Raw genomic sequence first — 25,067 nt, 5'->3', positions numbered from 1 at the left:
CAATTACAGTTAAGCTGCGTTGAGGCTCTGGAAAGACTCACAAATTTTCATTATTATCTTTTTAGCCTTCTGTCTGTATCCTTTCTGTATTCTTTAGTAGAGTTTAGTTAATTTTTAAAATATAATATAGTATTTTACTATGTTATATTAAAATATATATAGTATTATACTAGTAATATATAATAGTTATTATAATACTATATATATTACTATTATAATACTGTATTATAGTATATATATACAGAATTGTAATAGTAATATATATAGTATTATAATAACTATTATAATATTATATATTTTATATAATATCTAATTATATATATTATATAAAATATTGTAATATTATATATAATATATATTATATATTATATATATTACTATATATAGTAATATATAGTAATATATACATTATATATAATATAATATAATATAATATAATATAATATAATATAATATAATATAATATAATATAATATAATATAATATAATATAATATTATATTATATTATATTATATTATATTATATTATATATATTTTATAAGTTATACATATAACATATAATTATATATTATATATAATATATTTAATATATTCTGCTATATATATAGTATAATATATATACTATACTATATATAGTATTTATATATATATATATATAGAGTATTTTTAGATATAATATAGTATCATAAAATAATAAGTTAGCCTTCAAGAACATGGAGTCAGATTCATCATTCCTTCCTGCCACAGGGCACCACACAAATACAAGAAGGTGGGAAACCCAGCTTGCAGTGCCTCACTGGGAACAAAGGGGCTGCACAACTCCTGGTGGTGTTTTAGCATCACCCACAAGGTGGTTTTGGTGCCTGAAGCTTTGTGAGCAGCTCCTGGTGCTGCCAGCCCAGCCCAGCCCCTTTGCAGAGCCCAGGGGCACAGCCTGGGCTGGGATCCCAGCACTGAGCTCAGCAGGAGCTGCACAGGTTGGGAGCTTTGTGCTCACACCAAAACCCATCTGTGTCTGTTTAGGGTCCCCAGGGGCTGTTTGCAGCTCAGGGCTGCACACCCAGGGGGTTCTCCCTCTCCAGGAGCTCCACATCCCTCTGGCACAAACCTCAACCCCTTCCTCAAACCACCCCAGCACGTCCAGGTTTTGAGCTTTGGGCTGTTCCCAGTGCCCGGCCCGTGTGCCAGGGCAGCTGCTGGGGCAGCCAGGCTGTGCCAGCCCAAACCCAACCCAAACCATTCTGGGATTTTGGGATGCAACAGAGGATTTGGGGCTGTGTTTGTACCATCCAACACTTTTTAGGAGATGCTTCTGTCAGGTTTTAATGGGGACAGGGTGATGGTTCATGGAATCATAGCCAGGCTGTGCCAGCCCAAACCCAACCCAAACCATTCTGGGATTGAGCTGGGGGTGCTCACCTGGAGAGGAGACCAGGGGTGACCCCATTGTGGCCTTGCAGGGTCTGAGGGAGCCACAGGAAACATGGAGAGAGAGGATTTCCAAGGGATGGAGGGACAGGGAATGGCTCCCACTGCCAGAGGGCAGGGATGGATGGAATATTGGGAATTGGGAATTGTTCTCTGTGAGGGTGGGGAGGGGCTGGGATGGAATTCCCAGAGCAGCTGTGGCTGCCCCTGGATCTCTGGCAGTGCCCAAGGACAGGCTGGAGCAGCCTGGGATAGAGGGAGGTGTCCCTGTCACCCTTCAGAGCTTTAAGATCCCTTCCAACCCAAACCATTCTGGGATTTTGGGATGCAGCAGAGCATTTGGGGCTCTGTTTGTACCATCCAACACTTTTTAGGAGCTGCTTTCTGCTTGTGTCATGTTCTAACGGGGGCAGGATGATGGTTCATGGAATCACACGATCATTAAAGCTGGAAAAAACCTTTAAGATCATCAAGTCCAACTGTCAATCCAGCACCCTGCTCATCACTCCAGTGCCACACCCACGGGGTTTCTGAACATTTCCAGGAAAAGCAAAAAGTGTGGATTTGTGTCAAACTTTCCAAGTGTTGAATGAGCACCGAGAGAAGCAGCTCAAGACTGAAAATAATAATTTGTGATAATGAGTACACTGAGCAGAGCCCAGAGCCAGATAAAGAAGAGGTTTGTAATACAAGAAACTTCCATTTTCTATTCCCACTGCTGAAGGAAATCCCCAGTTCCCAGCACCAGCAGGGAAGCTGGATTGGGCAGGGTGGCTGTGGGATACAGGAATTCCTGATCCTCAGGGCTGATTACCTGAATTGCTTTCTGATCATAAACATCTCAAGGAGAGCAGGGAGCTGGACAGAACCTCATAAACGACACAGAAAATGCTGAGGGCTCTAAAAAGAAAATTAGTATTTAAGGGTCTGAGGCTTCTGAAAGCCTGAGGGAGGAGCAGGAGGAGGAGGATGAGGAGGAAGATGAGGATGGCTTTGAGTTTCCTACTCCAGGACTGGCTCCCCTCTTCTGTCAGTCTCAATGCTGTTTTTCCCCCCAAACCACAAAAAATCCAGTTCCACCCTCGTGCTTTAGCTTGTCCAAAGATGGGAAGGATTCACCTGTTTAACCCAGCAGATCCTTCAGCTGGAGACAGAAAATGAACTGGGAAACTCAAAGAACTCTGCAAAAGTCAGTGAGAACAAACATCATTTGGACAATATCACACTGGGCTGGTGGGATGGAGAGCACCTGTGGTTATTGGAGAGGATCTGTGGCCACTGCAGAGGGAACTTCTGCATCTCTGGGGAGCACCTTGGGACACTGGAGAGCCCCTCTGGTCACTCAAGAGGATTTTTGGGTCACTGGAGATCTATTTCCCAGGAATTACAGTTACTGAGGAAACCTGGGTCCAAATTCCCAAAGTAATCCAGGATTTTTAAGGACCAGAACAATGCCAGGAAACCCCAAGAGACACCATGGTAATATCAATTTCCTTCAGCACCTCAAGCCCCAAGAACTTCATTTTTACTCCCAGGAGGACCCTGGACATGAAGCTTTAGCATCCAGGAGCTGCTCAGAGAAGGGAAAGCACTAAAGTTACACAGGGCTGCTGGAATAAAGGATAAAAAGGAATAAAATTGAATCCACTTTCCAGAGAGTTTTGTACAAAATTGGGGCTGGCACACAATGGCAGCAGGGCACAGGCAGATTAGGGAAGGAAAACCGACCAAAAAACCTCTCTGGACTCAAAGGAAGACCATGAAACACAATTAATTGTTACTATTTATGTTATCAGACACAAGAATTGACTTCTAGATGCAGAGGCTGGGACTCAAAAGATTCACACAAACTCATCAGCCTGGGGAGAGCCCAAAGCCCTCCCTGGAGCTCATTGTGTTCCCAGTGTCACAAACCCAGCACTGAGGGGTGGGAAATGGATTTGTAGAAAATTCCTAAAGTTTGATAGAAGGTTTACTTAGAATGTATCTGTGTGTAAACTTTGAGATAAGAAATGCTGACTTAGAAATGCCATGGAATAGGACAGACATTGTTGAGAGAGAAATGGAACTGGAAACAAGTTTCAAAGGGTGGTTTTGTAAATAAGATTAGATATTTTAGAGAAATAGAACTGTGAAAGATGCATTGTAATAAGATTTCATGAAGGGTAATTTGAGATGTTTGGCTTTAAGGCATTTACAGCACGGTGCAGCAAAAGCTGATAAGTTAAGAAATACTTATAATGTAGTGTAATTTATAATAGTTATCTTTTGATTGTAATAGTGTGAATTATAACATCTGTATTGTCTCACCCTTCACATGAGACTGAAAATTGAATAAAAGTTTTTAAAACATCTCTCAGTTACCCATCTCTGGGTCAGAAAAGGGATTAATCCAACACTGAGGGAGACAAATCTGTTTTTCCATGTCAGGAACACATTGAGAAGTGTAACAAAAAATAATTTTCCACTGGAATGTGAGCTGGGGAGGCGTCCCTGGCCAGGGACCCACTCAGAGATGGAGGGTGAGCAGCAGCAGCAGTGGCAAGATGAGTTTTAAGGAAGGGAATTATCTTCTTAATGAATTCCCTTCTCACAGGACAAGTGTTTGGAAAAAGTTGCAATGAGAGTTTTCCAGGATGTACAGGAATTAAACCAGAGGCAGTCTCAGCAGGGTGCAAATTTCTACAATATCTTTCAACAAATCTTTCATTTGTTGTCCCAAGAAAAACTCATTTCTCAACCCAAGTTACAACTGTGAGGTGGACAGAGGAATTACCAGAGCTGATTATTGGGGAACATGGAGTGGTTTGGGTGGGAAGGGACCTTAAAGCCCACCCAGTGCCACCCCTGCCATGGCAGGGACACATCCACTGTCCCAGGTGGCTCCAATTTACATCTGTAATTCTGTAATAAATGTAATTTCTGTATATATATATTATATACAGAATATATTTATATATATAGTAAAAATATATTAAAATATAATATATATGGTAAAATATATATAAAAATATTATTTATATATATTATATATTGAAGATAATTATATATATTAAAAAGACATAGAAATATATTATAGAGTAAAAATATATAGAATTATATAAATATATATTTATATTATATAAAATAGATTTATATTTTACATATTTTGTATTTATATAAAATTTATATTTAGATTTATATATATTTATATATTTTACTATATATAATATACATTATTATATATAATATATTATATATATAATATATAGTAAGAATATATGTTAAAATATAACATATATAGTAAAAATATGTATAAAATATTTATATATATATATATATAAATAAAAAATAACTAAATGAATCCAGGGCACACTGATGATTAAAATTGGCTGACAGGTCCCAAAGAGCCATGGAAAATAGAAAATTATCCTCAGGCAAGTGATTTTCTGCCGGAGTTCTGCAGGTATTGCTTTGACTGATCTTTTAACTCCCTCTTCCCTCCAGGAATGCTGGAAGGAGCCCAAGGGCTGAGGCTCAGGCAATGTGGGGATTTGGGAACAAAAAGCACTGGAGCAGCCACTCCCTGATCCCAATGTGTGGGCAGGCAGAGAGAACAGCCCTGGCTGCTCCCAGAGGGCAGGGAATGAGCCCTGGGGACAGGATGGGCCTTGGGCACCTTCCCTGGGGACCCTCAGATCACCCACATGGGGGGGACCCCGCACAGCTGGGAGCACAGGGGGGTAACCACAGCTGGGTGAAGAGCACCCAGAAAACCCTCAGTGCCCTGCGCTGCTGGCTCCAGACATCTACAGCCTGAGGGGCCCCGAGGATGTAAAATGGAAAGGGAAAATACAAATCCTTCCCTTCCTGCTCCCTGCCTTGGCACACCAAGGATGAGGGCACTGAGCTCAGCACAGCCCCTTTGCTTCCTGCTGGGCACCAAGGGCAGAAACCTGACCCACATTGTCAGAACCCAGGAAATTCCTCTGGCTGCCCTGGAGGATTTGAGACCCTGCCCAAGGGACTCAGAGACCTTGGCACAGAGCCCAAGACCCCTGTGCCTTTGATTTAGCCCTTGGAAAAAAGAATTACCAACCTTATATGAAGAATTACAAGCCATTAAAGTTTAAGTAGAATGATGGTGAATTTATCATGGGGTGAAAAATAGATTTTGGGGTTTTCAGAATGGGGCAAGATGGAGGAATTGGGGTGTGTCCAGCCTTTCTCCTTCTTCTTCTTGGCCTCCATCTTCTGGGTGATGGTGGCATTTTTGGTTTAGAGTAGAAGCTCACTGTCTAACATAGGTGATAGGTATTGGGAAGTAATTGTAAATATTGTACATGTAGGTTTTAGTATAAAAATATAACACCAGTATGAATGGACCTCAGCAGGCCAGAAAAAGAATTTTCTAGATAAGATACAATAAACAACCTTGAGAATGAGAACTGAAGAGTTCTAACTCCTTTGACTGCCAGGCTGGGAAAAGAGACTTTCTAACACATCTCAGGGTCACTGTGAGCAGCAGAGATGCTGAGAGCAGATTTCACCAGATTTCACCCACCTGCTCCTGCAAGGCTCCACTGGATCCCCCCAGCTGTTCCAGGCACTCCCTGATCCCAGCCCTGAGCCAGGGAATTCCCAGGGGAGCCCATGGACACTGCTCTGCAGGCACACATGAACTTTGTGTTCACTGCATCAACACCTCATCCAGCTTCCCATCATTTCCATTGGGAATTCAGCTGCATTGTAAAAAACCCCAAATCCAGCTGACTCAGTAGAAGTGTGACTTGAACTCCTGTTGACTCACTAAAAATGTCACAGCTCACAGCAGCCTCATGATAGTTTTGTATAAACACTTATTTGTGAACCACAACCTCAAAGTAAGACAATTCCTACCAGGAATAACTTTTAAAAGACACAGCTTTGTGAAGCTTTCATGGGTGATGCAAAGAACTGTGAATCAGGCAAAACATTCCCAAATGTGAAGCCTTTGTGCCCAAAAGCAGCACTGAGAGATGTCACCTCTGTAATTGCTCTAAAATGTCCAAGCTATTTCTTGCTGAAAATATCCAAAATTCCCAAACAGATGGGTCAGCATTGAAGCTCCCAGTTCAAAGAGTTTGGAACAAAAAATAAAACCTGATAGAAAGCATCTGGATGAGAAGGTTTGGGTGACACCATCAGCCTCCTCCTCCCCTTTCCTACACCACAGAATTCACTGAACTCACATGGTTTTATCACACACAGTTAAAGGATCATCACCTATCAGCCTAGGACACCTCAGCACTGCCAAAACCTCCCAGCAGGGACTCAGGATGGGTGCTGGGATGGCTGGAAATTGATGTTAATGCTCAGAGAGAGCCCCAGAACCCACAGGAGCTGCTCCCCATCCTAGCTGGAGCAGAGCTCCTAAACCCCACCATGGATGGGATCTCCCAAGCAATTGAACTTTTAGGGTTGAGATTTTCCTGCTGGCTCAGCCTCAGCTCCTCCTCAGGCAGGGCAGAGAAACTTGACCCTGGCAGGGCACACCCTCAGCTAATCCTGCTAATGAGGAATTCCCTGGCTAATGAGGAATTCCCCCGTTAATGAGCAATTCCCCCGGTGCCTCCCCAGCTCAGCTAATCCCATCCTCTGACAGCAGTTTGTGACTCTAGGAAAATGGAAAGTGATGGAAAACACGAATACATTCCTGAATGTTTTGATTTACAGATATTGCTTTGAAGAGGGAAACCATGATATTTATATATTTGGGAAATTAAATGCAAGTTGTCTTGTGCATTGCCCTTCATCCAGGAACTTTCATTGGATGTTGCAGAAAAATGGGTTCTACAACAGCTCTCCCATTTACCCATCTGAGATTTGTCATTTGAAGCACTAAAATAATGCTAATATTGTGTTAAGTGGAGCAGATCAACACATAAATATATTTAACTGCCATTTTCCTACAGACAGGGATTAGATTAAACCAAATTCTTTTGGAAGATAGAAATTCCATTGTTAAATCAGTGTAAGAAACTGGAAATCAGCAATTCCCACCTTTAGGAAGACAATGTGCAATGTTTCAGGCTGTGGTCACAACATCTTTGTTAAAATGAAACCTCTGCTTGAGGCTGAGTGGGGACAGGTGACACAAGGGCTGGGGGGACCAATCTGAGCAAAATTAAAAGCAATTTTGGGTAATTGGAGACTGTACAGAGGAACTGGAGTGTCACCAAGAGTGTCACAGCCTGTCCCCACACCAGAGAGCTGGCAAGGCTCTGTTTGGGAATTTGTTTGGGAATCCAGGGACTTCCAGGATCCCCAAACAAACTTTGCCTTACAGAATTTCCTGAACCTGCAAGAGCAGCTGCCTTTGCCATGAAATGAGATTCAGGTAAAAGCAAAACCAGATAATGTTTCCTGTTGCTTTGCAGCACTGAATTTCCCCAAACAAGTTACACCAATGCTGAGAATTCATCTCCAAAGGACTCAGCCCCTGTCCAAAGAAGCACAGGCAGTACACAGTGGTGGTGAGAGGGGCTGGACCAGCACAGTCTTCTTGAATTCATGGAAAATACCCTAAAGTGACCAAAATTCCCTCTCATTTTCCTGCCACTCACAGCTCTGTGTGAAGATTTACCTGTAGAGTTCTGTGGAGGTTGTGAACAGCAAAGCCAAGGCTGCAGGTGCTGGCAGCACCATTCCTGGTGGGAACCTCCTCTGGAACAGCAGGAACAACCCAAAGATCTGCTCACTGCACACCCTGGAGCTCCTTTCTGTGCCTGGTGCTGCCTGGAATTCATTTCTGGGATCCAAGAGCTCAATCCCAGATACCCCCACACCAATCACCAGCTTTGGCTCAGGGATTTACAGGACAGACAGACTCCAGGGAGCACAGATGACATTGCACAGCAATGATTTACTGCTCAAGCAATAAATCACCTGCTGGTGATTTATGGTACTGGGGCAGGGGTCAATCTGAGCAGAGAAAAACTCAATTTTCATTTTAAATATGAAGAGTTTGGCTGCAGGAAGCCCTCAGGAGCCACTGTGACACACTCCAAGTGCACCTTCAGTGATATTTGTCCCTGTGGCTGTCACACACACACAAGGAAGGCAGAAGAGGAACACAGAAGAGGGAACCAAGTGTTGCAGGTAAAAAGTGTGCCCAAAAAATGCCAGGAAGAGAGGTCACTGTGGCAGCCCAGCACCACAGTGACTCCAGGGATGGTCTCCACTTTAAAATGGGTGTCCAGCAGCCCCAGCCCCAGCCCAGCACTGACCTCTTGAAGTGACTGGCCAGGACCCCCACGAGCTCCCCAATCCTGCTGTCGTTGGAGGGGTCATTGCTGAAGAGACAAACGATGAGATCCTTGTTGTCCTTGGTGTGGAACACCACCAGCTGGTCCTTGCCATTGGAGACACTGAGCCCCACCAGCTGAGGAGAGAAAGGGAGAACAGGGTTATAATGATATAAAAATGTTGATTCCCTACCCCTGGAAGTGTCCCAGGCCAGGCTGGACGGGGCTTGGAACAGTCTGGGACAGTGGAATGTCACTGTGATATTTTCTAGAAAATTCCCCTTGTCCAGGATTCTTCTCCTGGGAAGCTGAGAAACCCCAGAGAAAAAGGAAACCAATGCTTCTCAGTTGCTTCTGCTGTGTTTTGCTGCTGTGGAATGTGGTTTGGACATTGTTTATCAACAGGTGGTGTTTGATTGGTTTCACGTGACTTGTTTTGACTTAATGACCAATCACCATCAGCTGTGTCAGGGCTCTGGAGAGAGTCACAAGTTTTTCATTATTATTTTGTTAAACCTTCTGTAAGTATCAATATGATATGATATATGATATGACACGACATAACGTAATGTAATATAATGTAATGTAATATAATATAATATAATATAATATAATATAATATAATATAATATAATATAATATAATATAATATAATATAATATAATATAATATAATAATATGATATAATATAATAGCCTTCTAAGAACATGGAGTCACATTCAGAATTTCCTCCCTTTACCAGGAGACCCCAAAAATCCCACAGTGGGAGGTGTCCCTGCCATCGCAGGGGTGGCACTGGATGGGCTTTAAGGTGCTTCCAAGCCAAGCCATTCCCTGATTCCCTGATTTCCCTGTGCCCTTGGCACTGCCAGGCTGGTTGTCTCCTCTCCAGGATGCCCCAGCAGGGAGCTGAGGGGTGGCAGTGGGTGGTGTCCTCCCAGGAGCTGAGCAAGCGGCTCTGTGGATTCAGCAGCCTGGGAGGTGTGAGGGAGAGTCCTCACCGTGCCTGGATGGTCCCAGCAGCTCCTGTGTCACTGCTGTGTCCCCGTGTCACTGCTGTGCCCCTGTGTCACTGCTGTGCCCCTGTGTCACTGCTGTGTCACTGCTGTGCCCCTCTCCCTCACCTGGCAGTCCCTGTGTTACTGCTCTGTCCCTGTGTCACTGCTGTGCCCCCTGTCACTGAGGTGTCTCTGCTGTGTCCCTGTGTCACTGCTGTGCCCCTCTCCCTCACCTGGCAGTCCCTGTGTCACTGCTGTGCCCCTGTCCAGACACCTCCTGTGTCTCTGCTGTCCTCCTCTGTCACTGCTGTGTCCCTCTCCCTTACCTGGCAGCCCCTCTGTCATTGCTGTGCCCCTCTGTTATTGCTGTGCCCCTCTCCAGACACCCCCTGTGTCACTGCTGTCCTCCTCTGTCACTGCTGTGCCCCTCTGTCATTGCTGTGCCCCTCTCCAGACACCTCCTGTGTCACTGCTGTGCCCCTCTCCCTCCTCAGGCAGCCCCTCTGTCACTGCTGTGCCTCTCTGTCACTGCTGTGTCACTGCTGTGCCCCCAGGGCCACGGGGCACACAAGGATGTCCCCAGCTGCTCTCCCATCACCTCAGGTCACAGCTCTCCCCAAACCCCCCTGGGTGACCCCACTGAGTCCCACCCTCATCAGGAGTGTCTGTCACCCTCTGTCACCCTCACAGGAGTGTCTGTACCCTTCATCAGGAGAGTCTGTCTGTCACCGTCACCAGGTGTGTCTGTCACCCTCACAGGAGTGTCTGTCTGTCCCCCTCACAGGAGTGTCTGTCACCGTCACCAGGTGTGTCTGTCACCCTCACAGGAGTGTCTGTCTGTCCCCCTCACAGGAGTGTCTGTCTGTCCCCTTCATAGGAGTGTCTGTCTGTCCCCCTCACAGGATGTCTGTCCCCCTCATAGGAGTGTCTGTTCCCCTCACAGGAGTGTCTGTCCCCCTCACAGGAGTGTCTGTCACCCTCACAGGATGTCTGTCACCCTCACAGGAGTGTCTGTCTGTCCCCCTCACAGGATGTCTGTCTGTCCCCCTCACAGGATGTCTGTCACCCTCACAGGAGTGTCTGTCACCCTCTGTCCCCCTCACCTGCCCAGCAGCCTCTCCAACCCTCACTCTGGGAAACCAGAGGTGTCTGAGGCTGTGCCAGGGCAGGGGGATGTTGGCAGAATTCCAGGGGGATATTGGCAGAATTCCAGGGGGATATTGGCAGAATTCCTTCAGTGCCAGGGGTGAACAGCCCTGGCACAGCTGGGCTGGAGTCCCCATCCCTACAAATGCCCAATAAATTGTGCATGTGGCACTGGGGACGTGGTTTGGTGCTGCTGCTGCTGGACTTGATGATTTTAAAGGTTTTTTTCAACCTGAACAACTCTGTGCCACTGTCAGTTGCAGGTAAGAAGAATTTAGGAAGAATTTGAGTGGCAAACCCTGCAAAGCCTCAAAGATTCCCATGTTCAGGCATGGATTAAGGTCTGCCTCTCCTGACAAAATAAAAAGGTGCAAGGGTTTGGTTTGGGGATTTTATTTTCTGGCATTTTCTTTTTGCACTTGGCTCATCAAAAGCTTTGTAATCATCTCACAAAGGAAAAAAAAGGGAATTTTTAGGAGGGGCAATCTGGGAGCACAGGTTACAAAGATGAATATTAGACAAAGCAAGAAAAGGACCTGTGCTGGGGAAACAAAATGTAAAGAGGGCAAAAAAAGCTTCAAAAGGCAAGTACAGCAAAGCAGAGAAAGGAAAACAGAATAAAATAAATAGAATATAATAATTGGGATAAAATACATAGAATATAATATGTGGGACAAAATAAATAGAATGAAATGAAGTAAATAGAATATAATGAATGAAAAAATAGAATGAAATAAATTGAATATAATGAATGATAAAATAAAATGAAGTAAATAGAATATAATGAATGAAAAAATAAAATAAAATAAAATAAAATAAAATAAAATAAAATAAAATAAAATAAAATAAAATAAAATAAAATAAAATAGGTGAAAGCATTATGAGTACAGAGAGAACACAGAGGACTTTCCCTGTCCATTAAAGGGCTTCTTTGAGCCATCCAGGGATTTGCAGAGGGCAGCCCCATTCCCCTACAAGTGAGAGGCACTCATAAAGCATTTTGTTGAAATTAAAATCTCATTATTCCCTTGTTCAGGGGAAAAGGCTCCTGTCCAGCTGGAGATTCCCAACCCCTGCCAGCCCAGGGGGCTCAGGCTGGCTTTGCTCACCATGTGGAATTCCCAAGGAAGCTTCTCCAGCAGCTCTGGATGCCTCAGCCCCCCAGAAAAGCCCAGCCCAGCCCAGCAGCCTGCTCTGTGCCCTATTTTTGGGATCACACTCCCCACAAGGTGCAGCCTCTGGGGTTTTGTTGGTTTTTCCCCCAGCAATGAGGGGCAGCAGCTGCTGACCCTCCTGTCACCAGTTGCCCCAGCACAGGTGGGGTTTATTCCCAGTTCGGGCTATTTTGGGGCTGTGAAATGCTTTCCCAACAAGCTCCACCTCGTGCACAGGCACTGACAGCTGCCTGGCTTTCCAGTGTCCCTTCAAATTAATTTGCATGCTTAAATACCCTCCCGTGAGCACAATAGCACCACAGGGACTGCTGCCATCAAGGTTTTAAATGTGCAGCGAGTGTGAAAGATGAACAAGTCGCAGTGTTGGATTTGAAAAGGCAATTTAAACATTAATTATTCAACAGAACCCTGTTAGGAGGCCAAGAGCCCTTCAAAATCTTCCCATTTCACCCCTCCCTACAAGACTCTGAGTGAATAAATGCCACACAAAGGAAATAATTTCAGAGAAGGTGCTTATCTCAGTATTTACCAACACTAATATTGGCCCTGCTTGAAGAGCAGGAAAAATCCTCAGCTTGTGCAGAACATCCTTTATTGTGTTCAGTGCAGGGGAGATGTGGCTGCAAGAGCCTTCCTGATGCCTTTTTATTCCTCTCAGGCAGTACCTGTTTGGTTTTAATTCAGGTAAGAACAAGAAGGGCACTGTGTGTTGGTACTCTGAGGCAATGCCAGAGTGCTGGAAGATAAAAAATGCACACAGAGAATCCCCCAAAGCAGCAGCTCCACATGGAGAACCAGCAGGGCTGCCAGGGAAGCTGTTGTTTATCAGATTGGGTAGAGAATGGCACATTCCTCACCCACAGCCATGGCATGGTTTGGGTGGAAGGGACCTTAAGGATCACCCAGTGCCACCCCTGACATGGGAGGGACACCTCTCACTGTCCCAGGTGGCTCCAATCCCATCCAGCCTGGCCTTGAGGGATCCAGGGGCAGCCCCAGTTCCAGGGCCTGCTCACACTCACTGTAAAAAAACAACCCTTCTCTCCATCTAAATCAAATCAAACCTGGTTCAGTTTGGATTTCCCAGCCCTTTCCCCTGCCCCAGTGCAGAGCTGGCACTGGGCTGGCACAGAACATCCTTTACTGTGTTCAGTGCAGGGGAGATGTGGCTGCAAGAGCCTTTCTGCTGCCTGGGTGTCTTTTCATTCCTCTCAGGCAGTACCTGTTTGGTTTTAATTCAGGTAAGAACAAGAAGGGCACTGTGTGTTGGTATTCTGCTGGCAGATGAAAAATCCACACAGAATCCCCCAAAGCAGCATCTCCATGTGGAGAACCAGCAGGGAAGCTGTTGTTTGTCAGGTTGGGTAGAGAATGGCACATTCCTCACCCACAGCCATGGCATGGTTTGGGTGGAAGGGACCTTAAGGATCACCCAGTGTCACCCCTGCCACGGCAGGGACACTTCCACTGTCCCAGGGTGCTCCAATCCCATCCAGCCTGGCCTTGGGCACTGCCAGGGATGCAGGGGCAGCCCCAGCTCCAGGGCCTGCCCACCCTCACTGTAAAAAAATCCCTTCTCTCCATCTAAAGCAAATCAAACCTGCTTCAGTTTGGATTTCCCAGCCCTTTCCCCTGCCCCAGTGCAGAGCTGGCCACTCCTGTGAGTGTGACACGAGGGACTCCAGGCAAAACTGGCTCTGGGAGATGGGGAGAGATTTCCTCAGCTGAAAACAAGTTGGTGTGTGCAGCAGGCATCAGCTGAGTGTCTCCAGTGAGATCTCCATGGAAACACCACCCCTGAGATGCTGCTGTGCTGGCAGGGCACTCCTGAAAGGCTGGCAGGGAGCAGGCAGAGGATTCCAGCCCTGGGCATGGGAAGGAGCATCCCTCTTCCCACAGAACACTCATCAGGGCTGCTCCATGGATACACATCACTACTGGTGCCATTATTGTCCATTTTGTCCTCAAAAAACCTTCAGAGCATTTCAAACCATTGCTGTTGTCCCAAAAATGAAGGAATTTCTGTATCATGATCAGCTCCTTCCACATGGTGGAAAGGCTTCCATGAAAGGAGGCACAGAAAAATGGGGAGAGAGCTCAAGGCAACTCAGAGGTGGAAAAACAGCACAAATATAAACATTAGGTAACAAATATAAACCATAACTACAACAAGGAACAAACAAGGATTGACTTTGCCAGGGTTCAATCTGAGAAATCCTGGCAAGAGAAATACAAATGGAGTGGAAGGGAGTAGGTTTAGATTGGATATTAGGAAAAAGTCCTTCCCTGGGAGGGTGGGCAGGCCCTGGCACAGGGTGCCCAGAGCAGCTGGGGCAGCCCCTGGATCCCTGGCAGTGCCCAAGGCCGGGTTGGACGGGGCTTGGAGCAGCCTGGCATAGTGGAAGGTGTCCCTGCCATGGCAGGGGTGGCACTGGGTGGGCTCTAAGATCCCTTCCAATCCAAATTCAATCCCATTATCCTGTGAAATATTTTGTGTATAAATCAAAGACACCCCAAATTCTCCTCCTCTCCCTTTCCTGCAGCTCAGCAGGATCAGTCCCACCCCGGTCCCAGGGCAGCCCAGGTGGGCTGGGGCTCCTCCCCAGGGCAGGTACAAGGAGAAACTGTGAGCAAAGCTGCAATTTTACACCACAGAATCCACCAAAGCTTGGTTTAATCCAATTTCCACCCTGGAATGTCACCTTGGCAACCTGTATGGGGGAGCAGAGGATGTCCTGGACCCATCCCTCCTGTGCCAGGCACTCCAGGACCCCTGGAATCTCAAGGACTCCAGCTCAGGTCAAAGAAAGTGTCTGGCCAAGATAGCCTGTGGTAGGTACTGAAGGGAATAAGTGCACATCTGCCAATAAAACTGATTTATAGCTGCAGAAATGGGGGAATTCTCAGAGCAAGAGTTCTATCTGCACAGACCATTAACTGCTCTTGTCCCGAGGAACTGCAAAGCAGCCACAGGACCAACACTGAGCCAAAATAAAAGCAATATTGAGTCAAAATACAGCCAAAAATACAACATAGAGCCAAAATACAACCAACACAGAGCCAAAATACAGTCAAAAAACAACACAGAGCCAAAATACAACCAAAATTGAGCCAAAATATAGCCAAAAATACAACATAGAGCCAAAAAATAGAACACAGAGCTGAAACACAACCAATATTGAGCCAAAATACAGCCAAAAATACAACACAGAGCCAAAATACAGCCAAAATAGCCAAAACAGCACCGCCACAGAGCCTGCCCCAGGGCTCTCTGTAGGAATGGATATTCTATTTTAAACACACCTTTTACAGGTGAAAAAGCAACAATTACTGACATTTCTTTCTGAAATTTCTTTCTGAAATTATACCTGACTTGCTTAGCTCTAATGTAAAAGGCATGAAGGATTTGAGAGGGAAATGTTCAGGTGACCAACAAACGATCTGCTGTAAATGTGCAATCTGCACCTTTACACCCATCAGGCACACAGGTAAAACAGACATTGTCCTAAACCTGGGATAAACACAGATTTATCTCTCATTAATCCTGCACTCAGTGAATTTCAGTGGCCTGCACTCTGGTTAAGGTAAAGGTGGAGAAACCAACAGTGCGAAATCCTGATGGACAAAATTCTGCCTTGTCCACATCACCAAAAAACAACTGGGTGGGAACAGCTGGAAAATCAGGTGTGGAAAAGCCCTCTGCTAAAAGGCTCTGTGAGTGCGGGGGTGGCTGAGCTCTGCTGGGAGCCTGGGGGGGTCTGCACCCTGGTTTTCACCAGCTTGGGGGTGTTTTAACCTGGCTGGGGGTGTCTCCACCCTGATTTCACCAAGATAGGGGTGTTTGGACCAGGCTGGGAGTGTTTGCAGCCTGGTTTTCAGCAGGCTTGGGGGGTTGTTCACCAGGCTGGGGGTATTTTCACCAGGCTGGGGGTATTTTAACCAGGCTGGGGGTGTTTGCATCCTGATTTTCACCAAGCTGGGGATGTTTTCACCAGGCTGGGAGTGTTTGCACCTTGGTTTTCACCAGGATGGGGGTGTCTGCATGAGGTGGAGGGTGTCTGCACCCTGATTTTCACCAGTCTGGGGGTGTTTTCACCAGGCTGAGGGTGTTTGAACTAGCCTGGGGGTGTCTGCACCCTGATTTTCACCAGGCTGGGGATGTTTTCACCCAATTTTAACCAGGTTGGGGGTGTTTGCACCCTCATTTTCACCAGGCTGGGGGTGTTGTTCACCAGGCTGGGGGTGTTGTTCACCAGGCTGGGAGTGTTTGCACCTTGGTTTTCACCAGGATGGGGGTGTCTCCACCAGGATGGGGATGTCTGCACCCTGAGTTTCACCAGCCTGGGGTGTTTTCACCAGCCTGGGGGTGTCTGCACCCTGTTGTTTACCAGCCTGGGGGTTTTTGCACCCTGGTTTTCACCAGGCTGGGGGTGTTTGGACCTTGTTTTTACCCAGGCTGGGGGGGTTTTCACCAGGCTGAGGGTGTTAGAACCCTGGTTTTCAGCAGGCTGGGGATGTTTGCACCCGCATTTTCACCAGGCTGGGGGTGTTTGTACCAGGCTGAGGGTGTTTGAACCAGGCTGGGGGTGTTTTCAGCAGGCTGGGGGTGTTTTCACCCTCATTTTCACCAGGCTGGGGGTGTTTGTACCAGGCTGAGGGTGTTTGAACCCTGGTTTTAACCAGGCTGGGGATGTCTGCACCCTGGATTTCAGCAGGCTGGGGGTGTTTTAAACAGGCTGGGGGTGTTTGCACCCTGATTTTCACCAGGCTGGGGGTGTTTGCACCAGGCTGGGGTTATCTGCACCCCAGTTTACACGGGCACACAGCAGGATGTGCTGCCAGCCCCTCAGAGCACAGAGCCGCCAGTGCTGGGACACAAGAGCAGGCAGGAGAGCAGCTGCTCAGGGCAGCTTCCCTTCAAAACACGAGGCACTGCCATGGAGACACTGCCTGCTGCAGCCAGCACTCCTACTGGGAGTAGCTACTCCATGGATACTCTGTGCTGGGTGCCCAGCAAGGAGGGCAGGAGGAGACTCCAAACCCAACATTGTGGATGCAGCCAGAGCTAATCATCCCCTCCACATCTGCAGATGAGATTTCACCCTCACCCTAATCCCATCCCTGCCCTCCCAGCAATGCAGAAATGCCAGGTTTGTCATTCCTCCAAATGCAAACATCCCAGAAAATCCGTGCAGGGCATTTCCAGGCAGGCTCTGGAGGTTGGAGATAACCAGAGCACCTCAGGCTGAGGGAGATTCAGCTCCAGGACTGGGGAGCAAAGCTAAGGTGCTGCCCACCCCTTCCATCCCTGCTGATCCCCAGCCTGGCAGCTCCACCCTGCCACCCCCAAGGCCAGACCTGACTGAAATTCCGAGTTTAGCTTCGGTAAGATTTACACAAATAGAAAGAAATAAAAATAAATAAATTCAAGCAGAACCTGAAGGATCAGAGAAGCCCTGAGAGACACAGGATTGGTGCCATAAGCTGCTGTGAAATGCCAGCCCTGCACACAGCACAGCAAACTCAGACAGGGAGGGAGAACTGTGAGAGGCAGTTTGGGGTTTAGCTTTTATTTTATGCACCAAAATTAAATTATAGATTATAGAACTATAATTATATCAATTATATAATATATATAATATGATAATATAATTCTATAGGATTAATTATTATATTTTATTACTATACTATATTTTATTTCTATTATTTTATTTTTAATTACTATAGGATTAATTATTTTATGCACAGAAATTAAATTATAGATTACAGAACTATAGGATTAATTATTTTTATTAATATAGGATTAATTATTTTATTTTATTACTATACTATATTTTATTTCTATTATTTTATTTTTTATTACTATAGGATTAATTTATTTTATGCACCAAAATTAAATTATAGATTACAGAACTATAGGATTAATTATTTTTATTAATATAGGATTAATTATTATATTTTATTACTATACTATATTTTATTTCTATTATTTTATTTTTTATTACTATAGGATTAATTAATTTATTTTATGCAACAAAATTAAATTATAGATTACAGAACTATCGGATTAATTATTTTTATTAATATAGGATTAATTATTTTATTTTATTACTATACTATATTTTATTACTATTATTTTATTTTTTATTAATATGGGATAAATTATTTTATTTTATGCATCAAAATTAAATTATAGATTATAGAACTACAGGATAATTTGTTTTTTTATTAATATATGATTATTTTATTTTATTACTATACTATATTTTATAACTACTATTTTATTTTTTATTACTAGAGGATTAATTATTTTATTTTATGCACCAAAGTTAAATTATAGATTACAGAACTATAGGATTAATTGGTTTTTTATTACTATAAATTTTTTCTTTATAAAAATAAAAATAAAATAATTAATCCTAATTACTATAGGATTAATTATTTTATTTTATTACTATACTATATTTTATTACTACTATTTTATTTTTTATTACTAGAGGATTAATTATTTTATTTTATGCACCAAAATTAAATTACAGATTGTAGAACTATAGAATTAATTGGTTTTTATTAATATAGGATTAATTATTTTATTTCATTACTCTACTATATATTATAACTATTATTTTATTTTTTATTACTATGGGATTAATTATTTTGTTACTATACTATATTTTATTACTATTATTTCATTTTTTATTACTATAGAATTAATTATTTTATTTTGTGCACCAAAATTAAATTATAGCTTATAGAACTATAATTATATTAATAATATATGATATAATAATATAATAATATAATTATATAGGATTAATTACTTTATTTTATTGCTATACTATATTTTATTACTATTTTTTATTGCTTTAGGATTAATTATTTTATTTTATGCACAAAAAGTAAATTATATATTATAGGACTATAAGATTAATTATTTTTATTAATATAGGATTAATTAATTTATTTTATTACTATTATTTCATTTTTTATTACTATAGGATTAATTATTTTATTTTATGTGCAAAAAGTAAATTATATATAATAGAACTATAAGATTAATTATTTTTATTAATATAGGATTAATTATTTTATTTTATTACTATTATTTCATTTTTTTATTACTATAGGATTAATTATTTTATTTTATGCACCAAAAGTAAGTTATAGATTATAGAACTTCGGGTTCTATAGGATTATAGAACCATGGAATATCCTGACCCACCAAGATCATCCACTCCAACTCCTGGTCCTGCCCAACAATCCCACCCTGATGCTTTGGGGTTGCAGTAACCGCTATAAAAACATTAAATATATCAGAAACTGCAAGCCAAGGACTTTTTCCGCTTTGTGGACATGAAAATGGAGCTACAGAGTGAAGAGCCCCAGGTGAGGATGCCCAGTGCTGTACTCACGTTGTAGAGGGGGATGGTCTTCATCACCTTGTACTGCTTCATGGGGTCCATCTTGTACAGGTGTCTGTCCGTGATGAAAATGGCCCTGTCCTCCACCTTGTTAAAGCGATTCACCTGCACAGAAACACCTTGTGAGTGCCCCTGAGCCCTGCAGGGACACAGGGAGTCAGACTGGCCAGTGCCAAGGGCCAAACTCACCCCAAAATACCCCAAACTCACACAACAGTACCCAAAACGTGTACAAAAATATCCCAAAGTCACAAAACAAACACCCTAAACTCACAACAGCCAAAGTCACACAAAAATACCCCAAAGTCACAAAACACACACCCTAAACTTACAAAACAGCCAAAAGTCACCAAAAAATACTCCAAACTCACACAAAACTACCCTAAACTCACAAAAAGCCAAAATTCACATAAAAATACTCCAAACTCACACAAAAATACTCCAAACTCACACAAAAATACCCCAAACTCACACAAAAATACTCCAAAGTCACACAAAAATACCCCAAACTCACAAACAGCCAAAAGTGACACATAAATACTCCAAACTCACACAAAAATATTCCAAACTTATACAAAAATACTCCAAACTTGTGCAAAAATACGCCAAAGTCACAAAACAAACACCCTAAACTCACCACAGCCAAAAGTCACACAAAAATACTCCAAAGTCACAAAACACACACCCTAAACTTACAAAACAGCCAAAAGTCACCAAAAAATACTCCAAACTCACACAACAGTACCCAAAACGTGTACAAAAATATCCCGACGTCGCATAACAAACACCCTAAACTCTCAAAGAGCCAAAATTCACATAAAAATACTCCAAACTTGTACAAAGATACCCCAAAGTCACAAAACAAACACCCTAAACTCACAAACAGCCAAAAGTCACACAAAAATACCCCAAACTTGTACAAAAATACCCCAAAGTCACAAAACAAACACCCTATACTCACAAACAGCCAAAAGTCACACAAAAATACTCCAAAGTCACAAAACACACACCCTAAACTAAAAAAAAAGCCAAAATTCACATAAAAATACTCCAAACTCACACAAAAATATTCCAAACTTATACAAAAATACTCCAAACTTGTGCAAAAATACCCCAAAGCCACAAAACAAACACCCTAAACTCACAACAGCCAAAAGTCACACAAAAATACTCCAAAGTCACAAAACACACACCCTAAACTTACAAAACAGCCAAAGTCACAAAAAAATACCCCAAACTTACACAACAGTACCCAAAATGTGTACAAAAATATCCCGATGTCGCATAACAAACACCCTAAACTCACAAACAGCCAAAAGTCACACAAAAATACCCCAAACTTGTACAAAAATACCCCAAACTCACACAAAAACACTCCAAAGTCACACAAAAATACCCCAAACTCACAAACAGCCAAAAGTGACACATAAATACTCCAAACTCACACAAAAATATTCCAAACTTATAAAAAAATACTCCAAACTTGTACAAAAATACCCCAAAGTCACAAAACCAACACCCTAAACTTACAAAACAGCCAAAAGTCACCAAAAAATACTCTAAACTCACACAAAAACACCCTAAACTCACAAAAAGCCAAAATTCACATAAAAATACTCCAAACTCACACAAAAATACCCCAAAGTCTCAAAACAATCACCCTAAACTCACAAACAGCCAAAAGTCACACAAAAATACCCCAAAGTCACAAAGCACACACCCTAAACTTACAAAACAGCCAAAAGTCACCAAAATATACTCCAAACTCACACAAAAATACCCCAAACACACAGAAATACTCCAAACTCACACAAAACCACCCTAAACTCAAAAAAAAGCCAAAATTCACACAAAAATACTCCAAACTTGTACAAAAATACCCCAAACTTGTACCAAAATATCCCAAAGTCACACAACACACACCCTAAACTCACAAACAGACAACATTCAGACAAAATTACTCCAAATTCCCACAAAAATACCCCAAACTTGTACAAAAATACTCCAAACTCACACAAAAATACTCCAAACTCACACAAAAATACCCCAAAGTCACACAACACACACCCTAAACTCACAAACAGCCAAAATTCACTGAAAAATACTCCAAACTCACAGAAAAATACCCCAAAGTCACACAACACACACCCTAAACAGCCCAAATTCACAGAAAAATACTCCAAACTCACAGAAAAATACCCCAAAGTCACACAAAATGACCCCAAACCCACACAATTCCTAAAGAGGTTTTCTCCTTGGACCTTGGAGCACTGCAAAGGGATCATGGTCCCTGGAATCCCATTATACAGAGAGAGAGGAGCAACATTCCCAGTTATCCAGCAGAGCTGTGGCACCCTGGAAAATTCCAGTTTTCACTCAAACCAAGGCAAGATCTTCCCCCAGGCACATCCAAGCCCTGAACAAGTGGTCCCCACATTATCCATGAATTTTGGGAACCCCAAATGGAGAATCCCTGCCCTGCAGAGCCAAGTCCAGACCTGAGGCTTTGGGCCATCCTTGGTCTGTGTCCTGTCCCTCCATCCCTTGTCCCCAGTCCCTTTCCAGCTCTCCTGGAGCCCCTTCAGGCCTGGAAAGGGCTCTGAGCTCTCCCTGCAGCTCCACCTCAGCACTAAGCACTCATTAGGCAGGATGCAAAGGTTTGTTGGAAATGTCTAAGAAAGTAGGACACAAAGTAGAAATTGTTTTTCACTGAGGCAAAACCCAAGTCATGGTTGTATCACAGTCACTGAGATATTTATTAATCAACTGAGAAGGGGAGACAAGGGGAAGACGTGAGGAGGATGAACAGAAATAGGATTTTCCAGGGTGAAATCAGGAGACAAGAGGAGAACTTAAATATCCTCAGTCAGGAGGCAGCAGAGTGACAAAGTTCAGAGCAGATAAAGGCAAAAAATGCAAATTGGGGAGCTCTGTGACAGCTTTACATTAACGACACTGACTCAGAAAAAGCAACCGAGGATGATTTCAGACAGCTCTGGAGAGATCTTGGCACACAGACATGAGGCAGCTCAGAAAAAGCAGAATGTTGGCACAGGAACAACATGGGAATAATGTCCTGGGAGCCATGGTTCACCTGGAACAGCCTGTGAAGGACCAGGGTGCTGAGTGTGAAGGACAATCGGGTGCTTCAGAGAAGGTGAAGAACAAGATTGAGGGCCTGGGAATCTCACAGGAAGAGATGCTGAGTAACCAGGATTATTTTGGGAAGCAGATGAATGGGAGAAAAAAAGCCTAAAGGCTATGAAACACTGAATGGCCCTGAGAAAGTAGGTTAGGAGTGCCTGGTGCCACATGGTGGGTGCTGGGGCAGAGCAGCTCTGTGACAGTGCTCACAGGGGTCTGAGGGTGAGGGAGAGATGAGGATCTGACTCCATGTTTCAGAAGGCTGATTTATTATTTTATGATATATATTATATTAAAACTATGCTAAAAGAATAGAAGAAAGGATTTCATCACAAGGCTGGCTAAGAATAGAAAAAGAAAGAATGATAACAAAGGCTTGTGGCTTGGACAGAGAGTCTGAGCCAGCTCACTTTGATTGGCCATTAATTAGAAACATCCAACGTGGGCCAATCCCAGATGCACCTGTTGCATTCCACAGCAGCAGATAACCATTGTTGACATTTTGTTCCTGAGGCCTCTCAGCTTCTCAGGAGGAAAAATCCCAAGGAAAGGATTTTTCATAAAAGATGTGTGTGACACAGCACCAGTTCCTCAACCAGGACCTGGGGAAGCTCTGGGCTCTCCACACTCCAGGTCCTGGGAGCTGAACCAAAGCCCAGTCCCTGAGGCTAGATCTGCCTCCCAGAGCTCAGATCAATGCTCAGATCAATCAAGTAATTGATTTTCTGTGATTTATTTGCAGAGTCTGACACAGTGAACACTCCCTGGGTACTGCCATGACCCTGCCTGGCTGCTCTCCCACCCCCTGGTGACAAAGGGAGCAGATTTCTGCTGCTGTGACACCAGAGCCACCCCAGGGCAGGAGGTGCTGTGGCTGCTGTCTGGGAAGCAGAGATGGGAAGCAGAGATGAGAAGCACACTCAGATTTCACAGCCAGAAAGGCTGCAAAAGCCCTCTGAGATCATGAAGCCCAATTGTTCCTCCAGCACTGCCAAGGCTGCCACTGACCCCTGTCCCCAGGGATGGGGACTTCACCACTGCCCCGAGCAGCTGTGCCAAACCTGAGCACGCTTTTTGTGAAGAAATTTTCCCTAATCTCCAATCCAACCTCCCCTGGCCCATTCTGAGGCCGTTCCCTCTGCTCCTGTCCCTGTTCCCTGGAGCACAGCCCGACCCCCCTGGCTGTCCCTGTCACACACATCTTTTATGGAAAATCCTTTCCTTAGGATTTTTCCTCCTGAGAAGCTGAGAGGACTCAGGAACAAAATGTCAACAATGGTTATCTGCTGCTGTGGAATGCAACAGGTGCATCTGGGATTGGCCCACGTTGGATGTTTCTAATTAATGGGCAATCACAGTCAGCTGAGTTGGACAGAGAGTCCAAGCCACAACCCTTTGTTATCATTCTTTGCTATTCTATTCTTAGCCTGCCTTCTGATGAAACCTTTTCTTCTATTCTTTTAGTACAGTTTTAATATAATATTTATCATAAAATAATAAATCAGCCTTCTGAAACATGGAGTCAGATCCTCATCTCTTCCCTCATCCTAAGACCCCTGTGAACACGGTCACAGTCCCCTCCTGGCAGGAGCTGTGCAGAGCCACAAGGGCCCCCTGAGCCTCCTTTGCTCCAGGCTCAGCCCCTTCCCAGCTCCCTCAGCCCCTTCCCATCCCCATTCCTTGCCCTGGACACCCCCAGCCCCTCCAGGTCCTTCTCACCATGAGGTGTCCCAGCAGTGCCAGCTCAGGGGACAGTCACTGCCCTGCTCCTGCTGCCACACTACTGCTGATCCAAACCAGGTGTCCTTGGCCTCTGGCACACCTGGATTCACCCTCAGCCCCTGATGATGTATTTTGAAATAAAAGCTGCATTCCAAGCCAATATTGTGGGATATTGTGGGAGTTCTACAGTCCCACTATTTTCTCATGGCTCCCTGCTGGTTTTAGTATTAAAATTCAGCTAAAGAAATGTACCAAAGGTGAGGCCCAGCAGCTCATCTCACCTGAGGAGCAAAATCTCACGTCATTCCAGCTTTTTCCAAGCTCCAGGTGCCTCATGCACCTACAGTGCATTTGGGTAAATAATACTGCTGTGAATTAAAGTAAAAACTGTCCCAGTGGGGAGTAGGCACAGAAGGGACTCACACAAATTTGCACTCACAAAACTGCACTCACAAATTTGCACTCAAAATTTCACTCAAAATTGCACACAAAATGCAAATATCACTACTGGGCTTGTAGGAGTAAGGACAGGCCTTCTGTTCTCAGCTACAGCTCATTCCCTCCTGGGGAACAGCCCTTCCCAGCATTGTGTTCTCTGCACCTTCTGGGCATTCTGTATTTATATCTTGTTGATCCAAATGGGAATCAGTCCTAATTTAGCTTCCTGACAAGCTCGTGGGGGAAATGAAGATCTGGCAAAGAGCTGAAAAATCTTCAAGGAAGTTTTTCAGGTTTCTGTCAATGGCCTCTGGACACTGAAGGGGCCT

General features: G+C 43.8%; 1 protein-coding gene across 1 annotated transcript in view; it reads right to left on the bottom strand.

Moving 5' to 3' along the window:
• MYO1D (myosin ID) overlaps positions 1–25,067 on the bottom strand; it is a 174,289-nt gene that overhangs the window by 52,117 nt on the left and 97,105 nt on the right. The window contains exons 20-21 of the mRNA XM_059489331.1: positions 19,426–19,539; positions 8,677–8,831 (exon numbers count right to left, since the gene is read on the bottom strand). Coding sequence (XP_059345314.1) covers positions 8,677–8,831; positions 19,426–19,539 — 269 coding nt within the window. The remainder of the gene's footprint in view (positions 1–8,676; positions 8,832–19,425; positions 19,540–25,067) is intronic.

This window comes from Ammospiza nelsoni, chromosome 26 (genome assembly GCF_027579445.1).
Source record: "Ammospiza nelsoni isolate bAmmNel1 chromosome 26, bAmmNel1.pri, whole genome shotgun sequence".
Classification (NCBI taxonomy): Eukaryota; Metazoa; Chordata; class Aves; order Passeriformes; family Passerellidae; genus Ammospiza; species Ammospiza nelsoni.
This window is presented reverse-complemented; position numbering and strand designations above follow the sequence as displayed.